This window comes from Condylura cristata, unplaced genomic scaffold, assembly GCF_000260355.1.
Source record: "Condylura cristata isolate star-nosed mole 26May11 unplaced genomic scaffold, ConCri1.0 scaffold00036, whole genome shotgun sequence".
Taxonomy (NCBI): Eukaryota; Metazoa; Chordata; class Mammalia; order Eulipotyphla; family Talpidae; genus Condylura; species Condylura cristata.
The window spans coordinates 7,598,777-7,623,654 of NW_004567137.1; the positions used below are offsets into that span (position 1 = coordinate 7,598,777).

The 24,878-nt window shown below is 39.2% G+C and overlaps 1 protein-coding gene across 1 annotated transcript in view; it reads right to left on the bottom strand.

Moving 5' to 3' along the window:
• The window catches only part of PDE3A (phosphodiesterase 3A, cGMP-inhibited), a 281,970-nt gene that overhangs the window by 24,803 nt on the left and 232,289 nt on the right, over window positions 1-24,878 (bottom strand). The window contains exons 5-9 of the mRNA XM_004693230.2: window positions 20,279-20,403; window positions 10,239-10,458; window positions 6,611-6,696; window positions 3,542-3,696; window positions 1,870-2,007 (exon numbers count right to left, since the gene is read on the bottom strand). Coding sequence (XP_004693287.2) covers window positions 1,870-2,007; window positions 3,542-3,696; window positions 6,611-6,696; window positions 10,239-10,458; window positions 20,279-20,403 — 724 coding nt within the window. The remainder of the gene's footprint in view (window positions 1-1,869; window positions 2,008-3,541; window positions 3,697-6,610; window positions 6,697-10,238; window positions 10,459-20,278; window positions 20,404-24,878) is intronic.

The following is a 24,878-nucleotide window of genomic DNA, read 5'->3' on the forward strand; positions in this document are numbered from 1 at the left end:
CTGGGGATCAAACTCTCAAACTCATGTGAAAGTGGCTTTAGCTTCTTAGTACTGTGCTTTAACTCACTCAGGGAGACCCTGAAGTTATGATTTCTTTTGTTAACCCACCACCATGGAATCTGCAGAATTTGGGGTACTGCAATGTCCTTTTTCTACCCAAACCCACTACTAGTGTCAAGTGTATGCAGAGCTTGAATCAACCAAAGAATGGTCCCCCCCCCACACACACACACATTTAAAATTGTATGCAGGAATGCATTTCTTACCTGGCTCAGAATACGGCCACATTTTCTTCCTATTTTTTCCACCAAGTCAAAAATTGGAAAATTCCAAGTGTTGAGCTGCTCCATAATTGAGTCCAAGTTGTCCATAACAAGAGGTTCAGGAGCAAGAATTGGTTTGTCCTTTAATGAAAATGAAAATATTAATATGCAATTTTGTATAAAGCATTTCATGTTTTGCTAAGTTCAATTTAACAATCAAGTTAACCTGAAATAAAGAACTGAAAACTTCAGGATAAAAACAAAATCGGGATTAACAAGACATTGACCCCAAAGTCAGAAGAGTTCCTAATCACTGCTTTACATGTGCTACAGCAAAGAAAAAGAAAAGTGGAGTTTCTCCCATAAGTTAATAAAGCTGCTTTTTTTTTCCAGTTTGCCCAGAGGAAACCTCCCATCACCTTGACATTGGGTGTAGCAGTCAGTCGAGGCCCTGGGAGCCTGCAATAGGCCGTGCTAGTGATGAATGCAGGTGGAACAAGAACAGTCAGAGTACTGTTGATGAGCTCTGTCCTGGTCTGAGCCCTTCATCTTCCCCTGAACAGAGAAGATGATCATTACTCCCTAAGTTTTGCCCTTCTCTTAACAGAAGAAGCAATCATTCCTCTCTTCTAAGACCCAGAAGAATAAAGTTCAGGGGGTATCTCTTACATTCAGGTGTATTTTTATCAGTGAACACATATCTCTAAACAGCTTACCTTCACTTTTTAAATGAAGATGAAGCCACCTCCTTCTCAGTCAAGTAAAGTCTCCTCCTCTCTCTCTCTCGACACCTGAGATTCCTAAACCTGGAATAAATCTCCCTGGTCTACTCCACGGTACTTCAGAATTTATAAGCATGTAAATTCTTGACATGCATATTATTAACCGTTGGGCTATTCTCCTACCACTACATCTGTTGTTAGTTACTTCATCCATTTGGCCTTAAAAGAACCCAGATGGGGTGAGGGGATTCCCCCCTCAACCTCAACAACAGGTTGTGTCAGCCTTTTTTTTCCTGAACCTATGAAATTTAGAATACCTCTCCATCTTTTTGTGTATTGTGCCTCACTCTCTATTGTCAAAATATAGAATAAGCAGAATATGGTAGTCTACTCACTTGAAGTTGTATGTTTTCTTTTTAAAAATATTTATTTATTTATGCATACAAGAACTGAGGTGCAGGCCAGAGGTGTGGGTGGTGGTAGTGGTGGTGGATGGCAAGAGGATTCACCAGAGACAGAGTGGGGAACAGAACAGGTGGATCTACTGAAATACACTGCTGAGGGGAGCAGTGGGCGGGACAGGAGAGGTCTGCCACATCATATGGGTCACCTCCCTGGCTGGGGATCAAACTCTCAAACTCATGTGAAAGTGGCTTTAGCTTCTTAGTACTGTGCTTTAACTCACTCAGGGAGACCCTGAAGTTATGATTTCTTTTGTTAACCCACCACCATGGAATCTGCAGAATTTGGGGTACTGCAATGTCCTTTTTCTACCCAAACCCACTACTAGTGTCAAGTGTATGCAGAGCTTGAATCAACCAAAGAATGGTCCCCCCCCCACACACACACACATTTAAAATTGTATGCAGGAATGCATTTCTTACCTGGCTCAGAATACGGCCACATTTTCTTCCTATTTTTTCCACCAAGTCAAAAATTGGAAAATTCCAAGTGTTGAGCTGCTCCATAATTGAGTCCAAGTTGTCCATAACAAGAGGTTCAGGAGCAAGAATTGGTTTGTCCTTTAATGAAAATGAAAATATTAATATGCAATTTTGTATAAAGCATTTCATGTTTTGCTAAGTTCAATTTAACAATCAAGTTAACCTGAAATAAAGAACTGAAAACTTCAGGATAAAAACAAAATCGGGATTAACAAGACATTGACCCCAAAGTCAGAAGAGTTCCTAATCACTGCTTTACATGTGCTACAGCAAAGAAAAAGAAAAGTGGAGTTTCTCCCATAAGTTAATAAAGCTGCTTTTTTTTTTTTTTTTTTGGCCTATGATGGAGTCCTTAAATACAAGTTCAGAGACTTCAGAACATTCTGAAATTGTAAGAAATTTTATGTGTTTATATGTTTATGTAAAATTTCAGGATGAGGTTTTCCTGACTTAGCACTGATCTCTGAAATGAAATGAGGTAGAGGGGAGTTAATAACTCCTATAACTGGATGGATTTGTTTGACTGCTTTAAAATCAGTCCTAAACCTGTAAAATGAGAATTGCAGTTTTCCAGAGTAATATACCCTGAAATGCAAAAATTTTTCATAATTGAACTAAAATGAAGAAATTTTTAAGAACAGGTTTATCAATAAAAAAAGGGGGGGATAATGAGGAGGATAACAAAACAAATTATTTTATATGACAATCCCTTTGATTTAAAAATTACATGGTAAATTAGATTTATAAAAAAGGATGAATCTAGCAGCATCTAATAATCACCAAATAGTTAACTGTTTCCTACCTCCTTGCCTCTCTGCAGCTAACCTGACTCAAACATACATTTCCATCCTCTTTAAATGCATCTGTTCAGACACACAAAATAAATCATCATTAAAGGATATTTTTAATGGTAGCAAGTGTCAATAAAAACCTGGTTTAACATAACAAAGTAAATATACCGACTGACTGAGAAAGTTAAATTACTTTCTCAGTCATGGAGGTGTTGGAAAAAACAACCAGAAGTGCTGTGCTAACTAACACATTTCACTTTCCCTGACTTATATGAATATTGCATTACTTTATGAAATAATTCTTCCTGTGCATACTTACACTTTGAGACTGGGTTAAGAAATGTTTGTAATCATTTGTGGTGGCAAATACTTATATTTTTAACCATGAATAGAACCACTAAGAGGTCAGGAAAACTTGGATAAAGAAAAATATAGAGATTAGTTAAGAGCTATGATATATGTACAATCCTAATGGACCACATCTGTAACTCTATTTAAGGCTCTGTTCATTTTTCTCTCTTCTTGTTTTTAACTTTTTATTTTGAACTAATGTGAATTTTACAGCACACTTGCAGAACAGTACAGAGCACTCATAACCCTCCTCATTTACTTCCTTTCAGGTCTAATCTGACACAGTTGGCATATAATAAAGTCAGGAAGCTGACAATCACAGGCCATGTTCACTCAGTTATAGACCTAATTCATGTTTCATCCATTTCCCCACAAAAATCCCCTTTCTCATTCAGGGATTGATTTCTAAGCAATGCCTGTGGTAGAAGCTAATGTTTCAGTACAAGACGAGTTAAGTGACATGGAGCTACCAGGAATATCATGGAGTCGGGCGCGTAGGGGCTGCAAGCTGAGGCTTTCCTCAGAGGCTCTCTTGGACACTCGCTCTCATCTTCATTCTGTACAATATCACTGCTGTCACTGTTGTTATTGGTTTCATAGTCCGATGTGACTTGAGCGGCATCATCTGCAATTGCAAAGGCACAGTCAATTATGAAACTTACAGTAGCGAGAAGGTTCCCCTTTAAAAGAATGTTCCTAAAACCCACATGGTAAATATTGTTCAGGATGCTGTAAGATCCTATAGAGTCCTTACAAAATCTTATAAGAATAGAGGATCACAGGTTGAGAGAAAGCATACATTTTACATTTTTAACCCAATAAACAGAACTATGATCTGACATTTATATGATATTCAATTATTCCTCAACAATATGTCCTGTGTCACCCACAACAAACTTCACCAGCAAAAAGCTGGTTAAAATACTAGAATGCTCAGATGGGTGGGTGAAACTGAGATGACACCCAAGAACAAAGTGGTCTGTAGACTAAGAAGCAACAGCATGTGATGAAGACCATGAGGACATCCACATCCAATTTTGTTCCTGGGAATGATGACTGCCTTCCTTACCTAACTCCCTCCACTGCCTCCAATTTCTCTAAAGTATGCAAAATAAAGGGCCAACCACATAATGTCAAGTATCTGAAGAATCTGAGGGCAAAGACGTCAAGAACCTTCTTGAAGCTATATATGGTGCCTGTATGAAGTTAGCTGATGCCACTCTATGCCCAGACCACTGAAAGCATGACATTTCTGCTGACACATTTAATCTTCTCAACAACCCTTATGCCACTAGTGTTTGCATTCATGAAGTCTGACCCTGTCTTTTCTTCTACTTTTGATGAAGCCCAGTTTTTTCTCTTTTATAAAATAGATTTCTATGGAGTTGGGGATCTCTGCCCCTCCCTAAATTACAAAAATGTCTTCCTGTGGTTTCTTTCAGAAGTTGTATTGTTTTAACTCAGAATAATGTCCAATATGATGTCAAGTGTGAACTGCCTCCCCCCGTTCCCATTCCCATTGGGTTGTTTTGGCCTTTTTTTTTTTAAGATTTATTTATGCATACAAGAACTAGGTTACAGGCCTGAGGTGCAGGGGGTAAGAGGGTTCACTAGAGACAGAGTAGGGAGCTGAACAGGCAGATTGACTTAAATACACTGCTAAGGGGAGCAGTGGTTGGGTCAGGAAAGGTCTGCCGCACCATGTAGGTCACCTCCCTGGCTGCCAAGAATCGAACTCATGCTGCAATGACTGTGGATGGCTTCACAGTGTTGTGTTTTAACCCAGTGCACCACTGGGGAGGGCCCTTGCTCTGGCCTCTGTAATGAAATTCATTGTGCCTGACGTGGGTCAGGTGTGGGTCTAATATAGGGCTTTCTACCCTATCCCATTTGCTATATTTCAAATCCATACTCTTAAATTTTGCAGATTAAGTCTTGAACTCAGGTAATATATTTCCTCTAATCTTCACCTTTTTCAAGATTACTCTGGACATTCCACACTCTTGGAAGTGTTCTTGGTAACTGTTCTCATACATATACTAATTGTTATGACTGAATAATGGCTTTGCGCTATGCAGCCTATTCCAATCAGAAGTATCTTCTGGGACTTTCTTAAAAACCTAGCTTCCTTTCTGCTTTCTCATGCAACTGCTTCTATATTAGAATCAGGCATATATGAGAATTAACTGTCAAGTTTTAATTGCAGAATTTGTGGGTAGAATGGATAAATAGAATCAAAGGCTATAGCTCTATGTGAAGCAAAAGGTAATAAGGAAACACTCCCCTTATTCTATTAGTCTCAGCAGAGTCAGGGAAGATCAAAGGACATTCAGAGTCTTCACAATGCCATCAATTAATAAAGGGCACATAAAGAACACTCCTCTTGCTTGTTGCTTGCGTATGTTCCCTGTTCTCTGTGCACTGCCACAGCACCTGATCCTTCTAAGCAAAGAATCAGTTAACATTTATTGAGTACATAGCAAGAAATGCTGAAGCAGATCCTTAAGTATCATCTATGATAACTCTGGCATCCTGAAGTCTATGGTTCAAGCAATCATATTTTTTACCTTGCGAACTTTTGGTGCTAATTGAAGCAACCCCCTACGATGGCATCAATAAAAACAAAATAATAATTTTAACAGTACGAGCAGCCAATACTAACTACTTACAGTGATTCAGGTAATAGTAGGAACTGCTTTTGACTAGCAAGTAATTGAATTTTTTACAATGACTCTGGTTGGTAGGTACAATCATAAATCCCGTTCAGCAGAGGAAGGAAGTGAGATATACAGATGAAACTTACAAACCAGGAAGTAGAATCCAGTTATAAACCAGCCTCCAATGTACGTGTTCTCAAATCTCCATAATACTGTCTCAAGAACAAGCTATTTATTTTTTACAAGCTTACAGAGGCAAAAGCAAGCTCTTTTCTTGTCTGCAACAGAGCTTTCCACTTAGTATCTAAAATGGATTGTCTTCTAATATTCAAGAGAAAGGACATTTCTCCATAGTTTTATCAGGGATGTAAAATGGCCTCTCATTTACAAAGAGAGATGTGTTTGTGTATAGATGTATAGAAATAATTTGGGCAGCAACATTTTACCTACAACTAATCTAACTCTAAGTAGAAGTATTGCAGGTGATTTGATTTCCTTCTTCATTTTTTAAAATTTGGTATTTATGGCTCTCCCTGGTGACACTAGGGGTTAAAGCACCACATTGAGAAGCTTGCCATAGACACTTCAGTGAAGTTAGATCTCTAGCCAAGGAAGTGACCCACATGGCGTGGCAGACTTCTCCTAACCCATCTGCTGCTCCACTCAGCATTGTGCTTCATTGATCTGCCTGTTCTGCTCCCCACTCTGGTGAATCCTCTTACTGCCTCTGCACCTGTGGCCTATACCCTAGTTCTGTATGCATAAGTCTTAAAAAAAAATTGGTATTTAAATAAACAGGAATATGTGACTGTTTTTGATCAGTAAAATAAAAATAGCAAAATAAAACGATTTCCATTTGTAGGAACAGCACCCAAGAATTACCTGTTCTGCCTGCTGTCTGGATGGCAGTGCTACTTCTGTCCAGGGGCCCGTCAGCAGGATTCTCCTGGGGATATGGCCGTCCACAACTAGGAACATCACAACAGTTCAACAGTTGTAAATATAGCCCCTCTTTTCAAAAGGTGTACGCCAGCTTTAGGTACATTAAGGGAGATTTCCATGACCAAATATATCTCCTGCTTATTTGTTGAAGGGAAAAGGTCCATTTTGTGTAGACATGGCTATTGATAGTGAATGTACTGGTTTCTTTCTTTCTTTTCTTTTTTTTTTTTTTAATTTTGACTGTTTTTGACAGCATGAGCCATATAAAGAATGGGAACATTCATTCCGTTCTCAGCCTCCTCCATAGTCTAGACCATAACTGAGATGAAGCTGGCACATGTTGTTAGATTATTCAGAGTCCTGGGATACACTGCCATCTAATTCCAGTAGAGATTTTGGAGGTGCTGACATGCATCTGGTCAAAAATTTCTTTGCCAATGGACTACTACCCTTTTTTCCTAACTAAAAGTCACGGAGAAAATGTTCGTGCATAGTGGACAAGGCTCTTAACAGAGAAGGCTGGAGGATGTGGGTGACTGTGGCTTTCTCAACAGTCTTGACTGTTTAATAAATTAAAAAACAACCCCACACATGGCCTGGCAAGCTTCCCCCTCTCATTTATCTTATTTAAGACTTCGTGGTTGGATTTTAATTTTGCATTTTGCTCCTGGGTTCTTTCCTTCTGACTAGTATTACAAAGGGTCTCAGGGAGTTTTTATTTGTTATTTAACCACAGATCACTCTCTCTAAAGAGAAAGAAATGAAACATGGCTTATGACTTAATATATTACATGTATTGTCATATTCTTTTTTCTTAAATTGTGTTTACATATGTAGTGAAGATAAGCATTTTCCAGTTAGAGAGCCTCTTCATCCTAAGTATACTTATTTTTCAAGCCTGGAATGTAAGTGGAAAAACCTCTCACACAAAAGTATTTCTAATTATGAAATCCCATCAGTCTGATTTAGGGGACTAAAAATTTGACAAGGCCAAAGGAACAAGAAAGTAGATGACAACTGATGGGCTTGCATTCCCAGATGAAATTTGGTAGAAATAGAGTTTATTAGTTTTAAGATTTCTTATTGCAAGATAATGCTTAAAAAGGCAATTTAAATGACTAATTCAAACATACTACCTCTTAAGCCAAAAAATAGCTTGTTGCATAGACATTACAGCACCCAAGAGACTGGATTCCACGCCAAACCCTTCGAGTTCAGCAGGGGAAACCACAATAATTAGTCGTGTGTTTCTGGAGCTCTCTGTGCCTACATGGGTGGCTGCCTTGAAGGCAATAATAAAACATGGTTTGAATTATAGATTTATAAAGCCCAAACAAATAAAACACACACTACTGGATTTATAAACATTACTGAACAAGTAGGCAGTGAAGTTCCCTTATTTTTCTCCAAAATCTCTTTTATAAAGATCCCATTACATTCTTCCTGCTAAGAATTCAAAAAAATAGGTGACCGAGGAGAAAAGCTATATGAGCTGGAGACCATTTCTGAACAACCTTCTCCTTTCTTTGGGCGACTCATTTCCCAAAGTCAGAAGCTTACAGAAGGAGCATCTCTCTAGAAAATGCTGGAAAAGAAACCTGCTGATTTTCCACTGGGCTTCACTCTGGCTCAGGATCATACCACAAAAAAATGCTTCTTAAGGGTGTTTCACTAAACAGTAGATTCATGGACAATTATTGAGTGTTAACCTACAGAAATTGGTTCTGTGGTCCAAGAAATTTAGAATATGCTCCCTGAGACAAAAATCAAGAGGTTTCCTTTTCATAGGGCTCCTCAGAGCTTTTAATAAAGTATTATGATCTTCTTAGAGAGATATATGATATGTTTACTTTACCACAGAACTTTTTTTTTTTTTTTTGGTGGGAAAAAAGATGGTGTTACAATCCCACAGAAACTCTTTTATTAAAAAAGCTGTCACAGAGAAAGCAGCAGAATAACTTTTGGGTGGTGGAATAAGTTTTTACTCTGGTGCTGGGCTAACAAACAAAAATAATTTTCCCTTTCAAAATATTTGTAAAGAGAAAAGAGGTAAACATTAACATTATTAAAAATAAACAGCATTCACTTAACTTACAGAGTTTCTGAACACTGTATTTAAAAATGAAGGTGGTGGGCTTAAAACAGATATGATCCATTCATAAAGGTTTGTGAAAACCAAAATCTGGTAGAAGAAGACCACTGCATCATTAGCTTATTCAAAGTTATCCTCACTAACTTGAGAAAAGGAACAGCATTTTATGAAAGCACTCTCATGACTAGAGTTGGTTTAAAAACGAACACTCAACCCTTTTATTCTTAAAAGTGCTGTAATGCCTAAAGATATGTTATTCAAGATAAAGCAGTTACTGAACAACCATGAACACAGTCAGTTAGAAGGGGGTATTTTACTCCCAGGAATCAATCCAAAGGACACAATACTGCTTTGGGAAAAAACCCTCACTCCTATGTTTACTGCAGCACTATTTACAATAGCCATGCCTGGGAACAACCTAAATGCCCCCCAAACAGACAAATGGATCAAGAAGATATGGTGTATGTACAAAATGGAAGACTACTCAGTGATCAAAAAAGATAAACGTATGCCATTTGCAGCAACCTGGGTAGAACTGAAAGGAATTATGCCAAGTGAAATAAATCAAAAGGGACATGTTAAATACGGTCCAATGGTTTCACTTAGATGTGGAATATAGAGAAACTGAACAAAAGGCCAAGAAAAAGACAGAACTTGCAAGCTGACCTTAGATCTGAGGCACACAGCAGGGGAAGGGGGAGAAGGGTCAAAACAGGGAGGAAAGAGCACACCTGTGATGGATCACAGGTGCTGTGGTGGTGGGAGAATGATGGGGACACCACCTGAAGGGAGAAAACAAATACTTTACAGAAATGAGTAATGATGTAAGAGAATAATAAATTTAGGGGGAAAAAAAAAACCTTAGAAGAGGATTTCTTCATGACAGTGTTGGTGAAGAATGATTTTTGTTGTATGGGGCCTTTTTCCCTCACATTCTGGGAAGGACAACACTTATGATTCCACATCAATAGGTCAGAGCCCTGCAAGCAACAGTTAATTACATTCAGAGACCCACTTCTAATGTGTCATGTGTTATTTGCACATTTGAAACAAGTTGTAATGGGAACTGCAAACTTGAATATCCCTTTCGAAGCAACATAAAATCCCCCCTGAAGAACAAGCAAAAAATACACCCAGAGAACAGCCAGCTCTTGCCATGGCAAATGCCTTGCCATGGTTTTTTAGTTGTCTGTTTTATGCAATCTCCGTCAGCATACAGTTATTTTATATCATCACCAAAGGTGAGCTGCATGCATTACATGAAATATCAACTTTACTGACAGAAAAATCACTAAAAAATGGAGTTTCTATGCTGGCCACTTGAGCACACATCCCATTATCTTCTTCTTTCTTGTCAGTAACTCTGGGAACCCCACAAAGAGTGGTGTAGACTGGAGGGAAGTGTTTAACTGAGAAGGACGTGTAGTGCTGGTTTTACCATTAGTCAACCCCCAGATAATAATGTAAAATCCTCACCTGCTACACGACACGGGTGGAGTTAGCGTCTGGGGAGACAGGTCCGGGGCGCTCTGCGTGTAGGTTAAGGCCCTGTGAGAACTCAGGCCTGGTTTAGTCATGGTGTCAGCAGATTCTGGAAACTGCACTGTAGAGATTTTGCTAACTGGGCTGCTGGCAGGTGTCCCTTGGAGAGGTGAGGAACAGGGCGAGGAAAGAGGTGAAATTTTAACTAGGGTACCTGAGGAGGAAAGAGAAATATAAAGGCACTGAATAAATATCTTTGAAATGCAACATGGCAGTTCCAGTTTCATCAGGGTCTCCATTTTATTCATAAGGACTAGTGAGCATGCTGGCCTGCTCTGTATCCCACCATCTGGAATCAGGGTGGACAGTGGGGGCGGCTCCGTGGTGTGAAATGCGCATAGTGAATCATCATGAAAAAAAAAAAATCAGTGGCAATGTTGACAAACGCAGTTAAAGCCTCGGTGTCCTGGAGTAACTTCAGGACACAAGGATATTATTTTCTCCTCCCATTTTTGTTTCTCCTTGTCATCCTCACATGATGATAACAGCTAAAATTTACTCATGTGTTTGCCTTCTTTTAGGTTGTGAAGCTTTTAGCAGCAACAGGATCTGCAAGTGTTTTAATGTTGGTGCATTTCGAATGTGTTTGGCAGGCACGGGATGTTTTAAAAATGTAAATAAAGAAAATGTGTGGAGAGGCCATTCGGTTTGTAAAACATGCACATTTTCAGGGAAACTACTGCACATGTGTGACTTTTGATCAGCGTGACTTCTAATGAGAACACCGAAAAATGGAAAACCATCGCTCGCTTCAGATCCAACAATAGGCCTAAAGGTTACATTCTTAAGTGTAGATGTTTGTGCCAAACTGAGTTGACGCTTGATTGTGAAAACTGTAGAGAACCCTGGCGAGGTTTCCCAGTGTTTGTGTGTAGGGATGAGAGCTTTGGAAGTGACTCTCTAAACACAGTAAGGCAGCCTGCCCTTGACACTGGTGAGAGGTGAGACCCTTCCCCCCACCACTTGCTTATGGCTTGTCTTGGTTTCATGGCTGATCAATCTACTGTAAAGTGGGTGAAAGAAAAGTATAAAAACTACTGTTCTACTCCTCACCCCTGGAAAGTGTACAGCCCAGACGTACGTGTGAATATGGAGCTGGCTGTTTGCTTTCAACATCTATTCTCTTAAAATTTTCCTTGTTACACTCAAAGGTTTCAGGTCCACTGAAAGCAATACTACATGTTGAAAGACTTTTATCATTTGTAAGATTCTTGTTGGCATCATACTTTGGTGTTTTTTAAATACTTTTTTCGTTGTATTTTTCCTTTTTAATTGAGGTAACATTGGTTGACAACAGTTTATGTGATTCAGAGGCACAGGGCCACACCCCTCAGCTGTAGGGCAGCACCCCACACCCACCACTCAGGCACCCATAGTCCTCCACCACAGTCCGCTGGGCTCCTCCACCCTTTGCTTCCCACTCCCGCCCTTTGTTTTGTTTCAAAAGATGAGACATACCCTCTTGCTTTAATTAAAAGTTGAGGCCAGCAACCAATGCTTAGTCTTTTCTCAATATTGCTATTGTTGATTCCTAATCGATACACCTGTTCCCAGCAGAAAGGCCAAGTCATCTTCCCAGGTCATGTGTGCTGGCGAGCAGGACAGTCAGCCTGGGCTTAGCCCCTCAGGAAAGTGTGGGTCTGAACCAAGGCTACTGCCAGAGACTGCCCCAAGATGAAGAAAGATTCAGCATTGTGTGTCTCTTGACTGGCAAGACCCTCTAGTTTCTATTCCTATTGAAAATACATTACTGTTTTACCAAAGGTATCACAAACCTTCCCATTACATAGTATCTTCAGTGAGAAGAAAAAAAGTTCACTAAGTGTTTAACTCAGTTTCCCAAGCAACCTATCATCATAAGCATTAGGGTGGTGGCAGGTCACTGGGAAGTACAAAGGGTCACAAATTTTTTTTAGCAAGGATCTGATTTGAAAGCTTTGGGAAAAAATTGATTTTTAAAATTTTAATCAGAAAACATAATTCCTAGTATTTTTAGATTAGATTTTCTTAGTCTTATAATTGTTAATTTTTTAAATAAAATTTTGAGTGAAAATTTCACCAAGCTCTAAATCCCTTCCCAATTCTCCACTGCCATTGTATTCACAAATATTATTTTACACACAAACACACACACATTTGCTCTCATGCAAAAGAGGGTTGAAAAGGGCTAGAATAATTGAGACCTTGTTACAGTAAGGCCAAGCAAGGCTTCAAGTAATCTGAGGAAAGCAGAGGAACTACTGAAGAGTTGGATGCTGGTATAATGTGGTATAAAGTCCTAAGATATTTTGTGGCCCAGGGTAAAACACACCTCAGTGACATGTTCACTGTGCAAACACTGAGGTGTGCTCTGTCCCAAGACTCAGGATGTAGCAGCAGATCAAAAACAGCTTCCACTGTGCTCAGTTGATGGAAGAGAAGGAGCAGCAGAAGAAAGAGGAAGAGGGGAAGAAAAGAGGGAAGAAATACAGGAGGTAGAGGAGGGGGGAGGAGGAGAAAAAAGGAAAAGAAAGTCATGTAGTTTTTTGGTTTTTTTTTTTTTAGATTTATTTATTTGTGCATACAGAACTAGGGCACAAGCCAGAGGTGCAGGGGCAGTGAGAGGATTCACCAGAGACAGAGCAGGAAGCAGAGCAGGCAGATCGATGAAGTACACTGCCGAGGGGAGCAGTGGGTGCGTCAGGAGAGGTCTGCCAGCCATGTGGGTCACCTCCGGGGCAGGGATTGAACTCACACTGAAGCAGCTGTGGCCAGCTTGCAGTGCTGCGTCCCAACCCATTGCGCCATCAGGGAGGGCCCGAAGGTCATGTCGTTTTAAGTGACTTGCAGGAAAATAAAACCAAGGGTAGAGGATGAGAAAGTGCAGAAATGTTCTAAAGGCAAAATTCAAGCAGAGGCCTAATGAAATATGGAAGGCCTTTAGACAGTTTCTGCTCCAGAAAGAGGGGTCCATCCAATGTGGTGCAGCCAATGAAGAGGCCAAGGGGGCTGCGCAGGGAGTGAGAGGATGCTGGACCAGTCAGTTTATGCCCTGCTCAGGCCAGGGAAGGTTTCAACTGCAGTGTCTTTAAAAGTGACTCCATATAGAAAAAAAGTCAGAAGAAAAATATATAGATGTTTTCATTTATAGGAGGGAAGTAGGGGAACCAATTAAGACATTAGGGAAAATACAATAACAAGAAAAGACACATCAAAATAAAACAGTAATAAACAGACAACTATAAATCAGAGACATTTTGCAGAGGGGGAGAGAGAGGGATGGACTGAGAGTGGGATTGTAGGGGCGGTGCATGGTGGTGGGGATTCTAGGGTGACTACACCGGAGAAAAGGACATTGATGTAATATATACATACACATGCACACACATATATGTATATATGTACTTATATACACATATGTTTATATGTACATGTATACATATGTACACACATATATATGTATATACATACAAAAACAGGGTAAATATTTAATTTTTTCAAAGTCATCAAATGTATTATTGACAAGCACTGGATAATAAATAAATGGGGAGAGGAGGAAACTATAAAAATAAATTTTAAAAAAGTGACTGCTGATAGGCACAGATTTAGGCAATTCCTTCATTCCCTTGATAGCCAATTGTGAGCTTTTTGCAATTTTGCAAAGCAAGTGGGAACGCTTGCCCATTTCTGTCGGTGTATTTTTTGAAGGCCACTTACGAGAATGCATGTTTTTCATTGCTAATTTTTACTAGCTGCCTGCTGATATGCCCAGAGAAATACAACCTGGTCAACTGCAGATTTAGAAATCCACTCAACGATTAGAGATTTTGGAGCTGGAAGATGAACTAAATTTAGACAAATAGGCAGACTTTAAGACTCCAAACTTACTGCCTGGGATGAAATTTAAAGTAAACCTTGTTAGCACAGGAAGAGCACTTTGCTCTGCAGGGATCAGACTGCATATTTTGAACACTTCTAACCAGCAGAGGTCTTGGCAGCAATCCTGAAAAGCTGGGTATTTTTATTCAGGTGAGATGGAAAAGGTGTAAACATATGAATTCCTTTCTCTCAAGCCACCATATGCATTGTCATAGTTTATATAAGAGTTTTAAAGGGTCTCCTTGGTGGCCAGGGATTAAGTTTCAGTGCTCTCACCACTGCAGCCTGAGTTCCATCCCTGGCCAGGGAGCTGACCCACATAGGGCACAGCAGACCCTTCCTGTCTTCCCACTGCTCCCCTCAGCAATGTATTTCAGTCAATCTGCCTGTTCTGTTCCCCACTCTGTCTCTGGGGAATCCTGTCAGCCCTCATACCTCCCTCCTGAATCTCAGTTCTTGTATGCATAAATAATAAATCTTTAAAAACAGTTTTAAAAACAGAAATTGGGCACATATTTTCAGTCTTCAATGGATGGAGAAATAAAAGTAGGGATAGGAACCAGATACTCTTCTAGAAAGGATACACTACAATGAATTTATCAATGGTTCAGACACAGGAATAAGATGTTTCCCTCCATTTCCCACTTTAAGGGAGTGGGAAATGTGGGTCTTCCTGCAAATATTTACCAGTTTATTTCCTAAGAGGTGTTAACTGTAATCATGTTTATGACCTTCGTCATTTCCACTGACTTTGCTACACACATACATGAAGGGATTCAGGTCAATATGCTTTCTTGAAACATATCTATGTTCATTTTATATTTTAAAAGACTTCAGGAAAAGCTGTAACTTGTAAAATAGAAATCCTTGAATGATTAAAAATAGCCCTAATATGAAATACTTAAAAGTGAAATCTTCAAGGATATGGAATCAATGATGTGACTGAAAAATTCTGATAACTCATTTGAGTATTTCAGTCTTTAATTCCTTGCTCCTGGAAACATAAGAAAATGTGTGACTAGACACAAGAAACTGTGGATAGTCAAGGGAGATGTTGACCAGTGCTGGAAGGATGGGGCTTAAGGAAATCCATCTGGTTTGTGCTGTAAAGTCTCCCAGTTTAATTTTAATTGAAAAAGAAAGGAACCAGCATAGCTGATGAATATATGTCTCTTTCTCTTGCCCACAGGAAAATGGACAGACCTCATATTTTTCTAAAACAGAAAATATATATAAAGTATACAGAATGCAAGAAAAAAATCCTAGGGCCACAGTTAAAGTTCTCTCTTGTGTCCATTTTCTATAGGAAAAACTGGTGTGACTTTTAGGTAGAGAGCTATCTATAATCACTGTAATAGGATTACAAGAATCTTCTAAGAACCTGGGATGGGACTACTGCAAATGTAAAAATGTATGAATTGGAGGAACAGCAAAACAGAATGATACAATTCCACCTCTATACTGTGAATGGCTCATAGTCAAAATGCAAGATTGAAATTCCAAATAATATTTAAATCTTTTTAGGCTTTAATTAAAGCACACCTATATGACTTCATCCATTTATTTTATATCAGTAACTGCAGAGTAATTGGTTGTGTTTCACCGATGTAAATGAATGCTGATTGCCTGAGCAACAAGACACGATGTTTACTTGATTTGTGTAAAGAACAGGCTTCATGAATCCCCTCTGGAAATGGGTCATTTCTCTTTCAGTGTGAGTTCCCTCTCGAGGCTTGCATTCCCCCTACCTCTCTTGCCAATTTTTCCATACGTTCTTCTTCACATTCTCCTCACACTTTGATTCTGTTTTCATATATTCTCTGCCATGGAAAGGGGCTTTTCCCCAGCCCCTGACCTGCTGCAGCAGCTCAGTCAACCCCACCCACTGTCACACCACACCGTGCAGCCACTCTTTGGGATCACATACAACTGGCAATGAACTTCAGTTCTTGGATTCTTGGGTGTTTTCCTCCCAGTTGGGGATTTGCATGGTTTAGTTCGGCATGCTTTGGATACATGTTACTTTATAAACATTTCGCTCTGCTGTGAAGCTGTCTAAAGATGCCACAGCACAGGGCATGCTCCACATGATGTGACGGACAAGCCTTCAGTACTTACTGGCAGGCAGTGGGGCTCTGGCCTACGGTCCTACCTCTGCCACCTGCTTTTGTGGTGTCTCCCCATCGTGCTTTTCCTTTCACACATTGCCCTTTCTTCTCAAGTATAAGCCTCAAAACTGAGGTACTGCCTGCACCCCCTTGTTTATTGCTGCTTTATTAACAACTGGAAAGACATGGAAACAGCCCAAATGCCCAAAGTGGATGACTGGATTAGAAAGATGTGATACATATACACAGTGGAATATTACTCAGCAACCCAAAAAAAAAAAAAACATGTTTTTTGCAGCAACATGGATGGAGCTGGAAAAGATCGTGATTAGTGAAATAAGTTAGAAAGAAAAGGAAAAATACCAGATAGTTTCACTCATAGCAGGAGTATAACGGACCAGGGGAGAAAATAATAATAATAATGAACAGATATAGACCATAGACATTTTATAGAGTGAGGGGAGGAGAGGAGTGGGGGAATGGGATAAAAAGAGTGGGTGAAGGGAAATGTACTGGACTATGGTGATGGCACAGGGGTGATTTGGTGATGGGAAACCTAAGGGGATTACAACTGAGATGAACAAATGCACAAAATTATGTAAAACATTATTTTTAAAAACATATTTTTAAAAAAAAAAACTGTGGTACTGGACATTGAAGATGAGGCTGGTGCTCATGTAGTTGGCTCATTAGCTGTGTTTTCCCCAGTGAATGTGCTTACCCTACTTCTCCACTTCTGACTTTCTAGAAGGTTGGCTATTTTAATAATTTTCATTTTATCATTTACATGAAAAACATTGAGGCAGAAAAATGAAACCCTTCCATTATCTTTTACTTAGCCAATGACAGAAACAAGAACATCCTAATTTTAAATGATCTCCTTTGCTGTCCTCCAGTTGTTCAAGTATGAAATCATCAGGACATAAGAAAGGGTTCAGGATAACTGTGTGATCTTGGGCAAGCTACTTAACACTTTTATGCCTCAGTTTCCTTTTCTGGATTCCATTTCTGGGCTACATAAAAATGTAGAAAACTTAAACTCACATCTCATCCTTTGAGTTACATATTATTATTGTCTAATATTTTTATTTTGCCTTTAAAAATCTCTCAAAGTATATCTACAAATCTGGAAATATTATTTATGGCTATTGTGTTTATTTGGGTTGACTCATGATTCACAATTGACTTGGTGAACAACATTTTTTTATAAGCCCTCTGAATTTCCCCTTGATACCACTTTTCTTCTTTCTAGAATACACCATCAAACATTCTTTTAATTAAGATTTGGTAGGTGGCAAAGTTTTGATTAGCTGAATATATCTGCAGTTGACTCCTGCATTTATGAGACAGATTGCTGGGTGTACAATTCGGGGTTCAGAACTTTGAAGAAGTTCAACTGTGCTCCAATGCCCACTTCTGACATTTGTGCATTCAGATGAGCTGCCTTTCCAGAAAAGGAAATGCATCTTTTCCCCTGGTTGACTTTAATATATTTTTGTCTTTGGTGTTGTATAGTGTCACTGTTTTGTATTACATGAGAATGTTCCTTGACTGTTTTTCCTCAAAGTTTAAAATTTCCTGCCTTCCACTAAAACTCTGATTATGCATATTAGACTTTCTAATTACTTTTCTTCTATCTCTTAAAACCTCTTCCAATTGCTCATCTTCTGCATTCTGGACATTTCTTCACACATTCCTCCTCCACTTTTCTACACTCCCTCCCGTCATCTCTTTTGCCACTTAATTTATCACATTCCTGGACTGCATTTCCAAGTCATTTAGATGTTCTGCAATGATGCCTTCTCTATTACTACCATGTTTTATGGCCCTGTGTTTTTCTTGAAATACTTAAGCATTTTAAAATTAGAAGAAATATTTAAATATTTTAGCCCTTAAATATCTCAATCCTGTTAGAGATGGGGAAGGAATTTCCCCGTTTTCTCTAATGCATGTTGTTTCTCATACCTCTGTAGTGCTTCCAAGCTCCAATTTTGACTTAAAGTATTCAAGTTGCATGGCCCTTAGCTGGTAACTCTTTCCACCAAAAATCATCTACCCCTATTTTTGTAGGCAGCCATGGGTTCTACCAATCTGGGACCACTTTAATGCCCATTTTGAAGTGTCAGGTTTAATGTGGAATGCTCAAACTCAGCTCCTTTACCTAGTTGGAGTTCCAGAAGAGTTCCAGCACTCCACAGCTAATCTGTGTTTGCCCTTAAGGCATTTTCAAGAAAGTATGGTTTTTGCTTGATTCAGACAAAAACTCTGTTGTATTTCTCAGGTGTGAATGACTTCTATTCAATTTAAAGAATATTCTACAATTTAAAGAATATTCTAATAAACAAAGAGGCTCCAATTTGATTCATTTTTTAAGTAAATCTGATTATCTTTGTTTTTTTATAGATGCAATTCCATAAAATCATATTTTCTAGAGGAAGTGTCTTTCTACACTGAACAGTAGAGATTTAAGGTGATGCTGAATTGGTTCAAAAGTTGCCAAAGTGGGTGAGCAAAGGGGAAAGAAAATCCTCAGTTGTCCTTTTTAGATGCCAGAGACATCACAAAATGCTGCCTTGAATGTCTAAAAAATGAAAAGTTCATTTTTTCAAGATGGGCCCTTGAAATTAGTTAAATAGAACTACTGCTTTTGTAACCTTCACAATAACATCACCATATCAGCAATTTCTGCTTCTATGATGCAGTGGCTTGTAGTAAATTTACACTTCTTGTACTTCTATGAGAAGAAACAGAAACACCTGAGTTTGGGAAAAAAAAAAATCTACCCCATGAGAAAGGACACATTTCTCCTCAACCCACTTGAGTAAGAAGCTCTGTAGGAACCTTAGCAGTGAACTCTTCATGAGACTCTAGAAGGCAAACCTGGACACAGAATCTAACAAAACTGGGCTTCAGCTTTGAGTCAGTGCAGAATCTAAGTGAGATCACTGTCCCCCAAATCATTTCACATTCAGGTGGGAACATGAAGTGATCTGGGGATCCACTTTCTGCACCACTTACCAGAGCTCTGGGTCCTGTTCCTGTCTGTCTGCTTTTGACCTTCTCCACTTGTCTGCTCCACCAGCCATTTACAAACTTAAGTTCCGCACACTTTCAAAATGTTGGATCTTGTATCCCTCTTTCTTTATTTGAAAATCATCCCACAGCTCCTTATCAGAGCCTTTAGCAGGTTATAGAGCATATTGTCCACTGATTAAACTGTCAACTGGATTGTGAGAATCTGTGAGGAGGAGCTGGGTCTGGCTTAGTCACTGCCATATTCCTAAACCAGTCCGCTGTCTGACGCAGACAACACTCTACAGGATATTTGCTGAGTTCACAGAGCACAAGGGAAGAGAGATGCTTTGGAGCCCATGGGGTGTTCTGACACCAGATCCTGGGTCTGGTCTACTGTGACACTTCATTTGGCTCCTTTCTTTACAAGTGACAGTCAGAGCCTCTGAGTCTTCTGCTTGCTGACCTGAGGTCTTTTTCAATGTTCTCAAAGGTCCTGAATTGTATTTTCACAGCTATGCATACCTCTTTTAGCATGTAGATATTTGGAAGGGAGGAAGTGACCTAAAGATTTCTTTGAAAAAATTCTAAAACATACAGTAGATGAAACATTATATTGATTTTAAAGCCACATGCCTGAAAAAGAATTTTCTTGAAACAGGCACTAAAAACAGCACTGACATTTGCTAAGTCCATCCTTGATTTGTATAAGATGATGCTGCCACACAGTCACCTCAATGGCAACACTGACTTCTACTCATCCAGAAAGTTCCAGATACGAAGTATGAAACGGTATCCTTGAAAGAACCTGGATCATTATATAAAGTGTCAAGTGAGTCAACAGATTGGTTATAGAGAACTTTCCCTTTTAAAACAGTCAAACCAATCAGATCTGAGAATAGGGCACCTTCAGAATCTCACCAGAAGGCCGAGGGCTTGATTTTCACTCCGAGCCTCAATTGTGGTGAGTGCGAACTCTTCTCAAAAATTACTTACCTGGACGATTTTGTTTTTTAGCCTTTATGTGGTTAGTCGCTGAAATGGCATAGGATGAAGTGAAGGATCTGCTTTTGGTGAGAGTCATCATAGCTGGGTTACTCCAAGTATCTGGACCGACAGCACTAGAGAGAGAGAGCATGAAGAAAATGAAGGAAATATTCACCCATTCCTGGGCAGATGTTGCCAGAATCCCGCCATCATTTCCATCATAATACTCTTGCCTTCCTGAGTAATGGTTCAGGCTCTGTGCCAGAAAGCCTTTCCTTCCAGATCACAAAACAGGCTACCTAAGCTCAGTCTCCTTGGCTGTGGAAAGAGAGAAATCACTCATCAAACTCACTGGGTTAACAAAAGGAGGTAACTTTTTTATTTATCCAAATCATCTGAATCCAACATGATCTCATTGTACTTCTACAATCACGTTCCTCCCAGATTTTCCAAAACCTTGGCAAATTTACTGGTTAAGATGTAGGATAACTTTCATTTCTTTTACTGGTGATTCCCTGGAAAGAAAGGGGGCAGTGAACCAAATCTCCTTGTGAACAAGCTAGTAATGAATGGATGCTTTGTAGGTGAAAGGTAATGGGCAGTCTTCACCTACAGAATGATTTTAGCAAGGCGTACTTGGTCTATGTTGCTTATTACACATAAACCTGGAATCAATAGATCCATAGAGGGTTGTGATGTAGAATGTTATATAACCATGCAATTAATGGGATGTACATTTGGGAGGTGTTCCAAACTAAAATTTCCTGCATACATTGTTCCAAACCTTACTAGTTAAATTTGAAACAGAATCTGTCCTTATTTGAGAGAGAAAAGAATTTAGGAAGCAGTGCTGACAGTTTTGGACTGCTAGAAGGGAAAAATGCTTGGGCTGTGTTTTGTTACCAACTGTGTGCTTTCAAGCATTAGTAAATTTGGTATTGGGTGAGAGTTATAACTTTCATGAATATAATTTGGCAGTCTTTGCCAATCTTTAGTTGGCACAGTAAGCAGGACATACCTGAAATTGATGGCATTATGGGGCCATGAATGGATGGAGACTGTCATGTAAGCTGTATAATTAGTAAAGTGCAACTGGAGGTGCTCCATACCCAAAATGGCTTCTTCTGTGCAAGCAACAGTATGCATGCATTGCTTAGAACCTTACTGCTTCCATTAAAACCACAGCATGTGCTACTCTGCAATGTAAGGACTTTTAGGCTGCTGCATTCATGGTTTCAGACCTCTCAAAAGGAAGAATTCTGAACCTGTGCTGGGCTATTGCCTGTATCCCTTGGTTATCAATAAAGTGAACCCTGGGTCTCTATAGTGAGTGTGATGTCCAGTTTGACACACATGGTACCTTCTTTTTTTCCTTAACTGCTGACTCAGGCCTTTTTTAAAAAAAGATATTTATGCTTACAAGAAATGGGGCACAGGCCAGAGGTGGATGGGGGTTGGTGAAAGGATTCACCAGAGAGAATGGGGAGCAGAACAGGTAGATCGACTGAAACACACTAATAAGGGGTGAAGCGGGTGGGATAGGAGAGGTCTGCTGCACCATGTGGGTCACCTCCCTGGATTGAACTCGTGCAGATAATCTCATAATGCTTCACTTAACCCACTGCTCCATAAGGAGGGCCTGACTCAGGCCTCTGAAAGTCTTTTCTGAGAGACTGGAAGTGGGGAGAGAGGAGAAGGAATGGAGCAGGGCACTGGCATAGGTGGCTTGATGGAGGGTGAGTGAAGCATGCACACATACAGGAGAGGAAAAATGTAATCCCAAGGTTGTGTAGACATATAAATGAATGACAAATTTAATAAAACATTTAATTCATTTTTCTGCTTTCTTTTAATAGTAGTTTACCAAACTGATACAAATTAGACAGATGAAAGGTACAACAGCAGCATCTATCAAATACAAGGAAGGAAAACATCCCTCATATTTTTCTTAGAAATCTCATTCTAGGTATTTTATAAATGCCTGGAATTTTGAAACAGTAAAGTCAAAGAAAACTCTAAAAATGAGACTAATAATCACACTATTATTTCCTTATAACACAATTCTCCTTTAACTCCTTTCACTGACTTGTAAGTTTTATTGTAAAGAAATATGTGATGTATCTGTGACAGACGAATTTTAATTTCTCAGTACACCAAATACAATGAATTGGTATTAGTTTTCTATGTAGATTTTTAAAAGACCTTAATGTTAATGATTTCTCAATATCTTAAAAATTTACATTATGAAGGCTAGTTCAAAAGCTGCCTACTGTCATTATTTTTTAATAAAGGCATTTAATACATGCTGCTGTTTTTATTAAAATCCAATAAAAGATCTTTTAATATATGGAGAATCAATAATCTTCAACATAGATAATCATAGCTTATATCCCATTCTTAATATAATATTAATTTATTGAAATAGATCAATAAAATAATAAATCAATATACTTGTCTCTGTGTGTGTTTGTGTGACTATAAATACCTATTCAAATTGGCAGGTTTATCCACATAGTGTGCTTTGTGCGATCCTGCTGGGAGCCTTTCTTTTGACGCTCACTCTTTTGATTCTTATTCAGATCTTTGATTCTTATTCAGATCTCACATGTATATATTAATTTGGATTCTGGAGAGTAAAACAGTAAGGGGAAAGCTTTCCTTGTTCTCCTCCTGCCGTCACAGCAGTGGGAAGCTCGGCAACTGCCGTGGAGCTCAGCCCTCCTCCACCAAAGTGGATTCTAGGATCTTAGTCTGACACATGAAAATTGCAACCCAGCTCCCAAGTTGTGCCAGGTGCCGAGAGTTTCTCTAACCCTCCTTTCTGCCTCATATTCAGAACTAGAGCTCAGGTCCAAGACTGACTTGTAGTGATTAGGGTATGATCTATTTCAGACTTTTGAAAGCCTATTTTAAAAGTTCCTTCTGGGCCCTCCTGGTAGGCTGGGGTTTAAGTCTTAGCACTATCACCCTGATGGCCTGAGGTCAGTTCCTGGCCAGGGAGCCACACATGGCAGCAGACCTCTCTGGTCTCGCCCGCTGCTCCCCTCAGCAGTGGATTTCAGTAGGTCTGCCTGTGCTGCTCCCCACTCTGTCACTGGTGAATCCTCTCACCCCCTCTGCTCCCCACCCCTCTAGCCTGCACCCTAGTTCTTCTATGCCAAAATAAATACAAACTTAAAAATCAACAAGATTTCCTTTTGATTCTTCCACTAAGTTTCCCTCCCACTTGCCTCTGAGAACACAACTGAGTAGCCACCTGGCTGCATCCCAGTCACCAGGCTATGCAGAGCGAGCCACAAGGAAATCATCCCACTCTCTACTTCCAGATGACTCTTCTTTTCATACCCATTTCTACTTTTCTTCCTACCACTGCAGTCCTCAAAAAGCCTCAATGCAAGGACATAAGAATGAAGAGACATAAGGCTAAAACTCAAATCACTTTTGAAATCAATCAGCAGTTTTAGCACCAGTTCTCCTATGAGCAGAAGGTTTTAACTTCCACATGTAGTCAGGATTGGTGATTATCTCAGGCTGTCTTCTCCCTATTTTCACCTACGACAACATGAGCCAACAAAGCTAGTGGTTTTTAGAAGTGGTGCAATTGCTCTGCAATCATAATATGGCTTTGTTTAGGGTGTGAACTGTCTTCAGAGTGAATTTCATGTCTTCATCATGGTGAAAACGTTTTCTGATTTTCACATTTTACAGCAGGATTTTCATAGTACAGTTAAATCAAGGAATAGAAAGGCTGGAAAAAGTCTCTGTAAGCAAGATAGCCTTTGATATTTTTAGGGAAAAGAGAAGGAATAAGGAATATGTTATTCTTTATCTATTTTGAAAATATTTCATTATTTATTTTACAAAAAGAATGCCAGGCTCCTTGGAAGTTAAATTCATAATTATTAATATCTTCTTCCTCATGATTTTAACATCAGCCCTTGATCTCATTTAACTCAGTGAAGAAGATATTAGGAAAAAGTGAGATGTGACCAGAAGAAACTATCACACACACAGAGAAGACATTTAAGAAATCATGGATGGATTTTTGGTAGATCTTCTTTTATGGAAAGAAAATCATGGAGCATGAAACTATGTAACAGCAGGAATCCTGGTTAGGTGTAATGGTAAAATTGATTTCCTCTCTAAATGACATCTGCTATGAACACATTTCATTATGCAACATTTAACTATCGTACTATTCGTAACCACTTATCAGTATCTGGTGCTGCAGAAAAATGACAATGGTCAATATTTTCAGAGGAAATTAAGGAATTTCAAACTTTAGGAAATGTTCACAACAAACACTGCTTAACATCTCCTGTGATGGCATTTAAAGTTTTAGCAAAGCCCAGATTATCAGCTGGAGGTGAGTATATACTGAAATAGAAAAGAATCTTTGCAGTTTGCTTCCACCTCTACGGTTTGATTGGACTAGAATTTTAAGATGGAAGAATTTAATATATACTTAATAAAGGAAACAACAAAAGTCAGCATTCATTAAATGCCTATGATTTTGAAAGGTTTCTGTTTCTCTGCCAGTCTCAGAAAATTGCTTTATTTATATTCAAAGTCAAATCCAGAGAAAATGATTTCTAATAGTCCTGTCCTG